We start from the raw sequence: 790 nt of genomic DNA, 5'->3' as shown, positions 1-790 counted from the left end.
AGCTTTAAGAGGATATATATGAATGGTGTTCATGTCTCTCGTTTCTTACAGAAATTATCCAAACAGTTTAGAAAAAATAACGATTATTATTAACTTTCTTCTTTCTTTCCTCTGTTTGCTAGACATGGTCCCTATTTTGACATCTACTGTCATCGAATGCCAGAGATCGGGGCTGAAAAACTCGTCGTTCAACTTTGCCGCCATGCTGATGCGGCCTGAAACGCGAGGGCAGATTGACGAGAAGTACAAGAAGAAGATTGAGGCCATCGTGCGAAAACCTCAGCGTTCGGAGGAGGATGAGCCAAGCTCCCCTTGTCCGTACTGCTCGAGCCCTGTGGAAGAGACGGTGCTGGAGTGTGGGCAGTGCCAGAACACACTGCCATACTGCATTGCCACGGTAAATTTGGGTTTCTGATGCAAAAGAGTGTAGCCTGTGTGGTTTGTGATTGCTGGGGGGGGAGGAGGTGGAAAATTTTGGTGTCTTGTCTGTGAAGTTGTTGAAATTCATTTGTTTTTTTTGTTTGCTTTTTTTGTGATAGGGACGACACGTGCTATCGGATGACATCACATTCTGCCCAAATTGCAAGTTCCCGGCTATCAGGACTGAACTCCTGAAGTAAGTTTTCCATCTTTACTTCTATTGTTAGCAAGTTCATCCCAATAGTCTTTGATCCTTTTTTTAAAAATTATTCTGAGGACATATTCAAGTATTGCAAAATTGTAAAGGATGTCAGTGTTGCATTAATTTGCATATTGTTATTTTACTTTTAATTAGATCAGTTTGCATTCT

The 790-nt window shown here is 41.5% G+C and overlaps 1 protein-coding gene across 1 annotated transcript in view; it reads left to right on the top strand.

The window, feature by feature from the left end:
- LOC119593110 (WD repeat-containing protein 19-like) overlaps positions 1-790 on the top strand; it is a gene marked incomplete at its 3' end in the record, with an annotated part of 16,177 nt that overhangs the window by 13,286 nt on the left and 2,101 nt on the right. Inside the window, 2 exon segments of the mRNA XM_037942073.1 lie at positions 123-397; positions 540-616. Of these exon segments, the coding sequence (XP_037798001.1) occupies positions 123-397; positions 540-616 (352 nt within the window).

Source organism: Penaeus monodon, chromosome 31 (assembly GCF_015228065.2).
Source record: "Penaeus monodon isolate SGIC_2016 chromosome 31, NSTDA_Pmon_1, whole genome shotgun sequence".
In the NCBI taxonomy this organism is placed as follows: Eukaryota; Metazoa; Arthropoda; class Malacostraca; order Decapoda; family Penaeidae; genus Penaeus; species Penaeus monodon.
The sequence above is the reverse complement of the archived record's forward strand: the minus strand, read 5'-3'. Positions and strand labels throughout refer to the sequence as shown.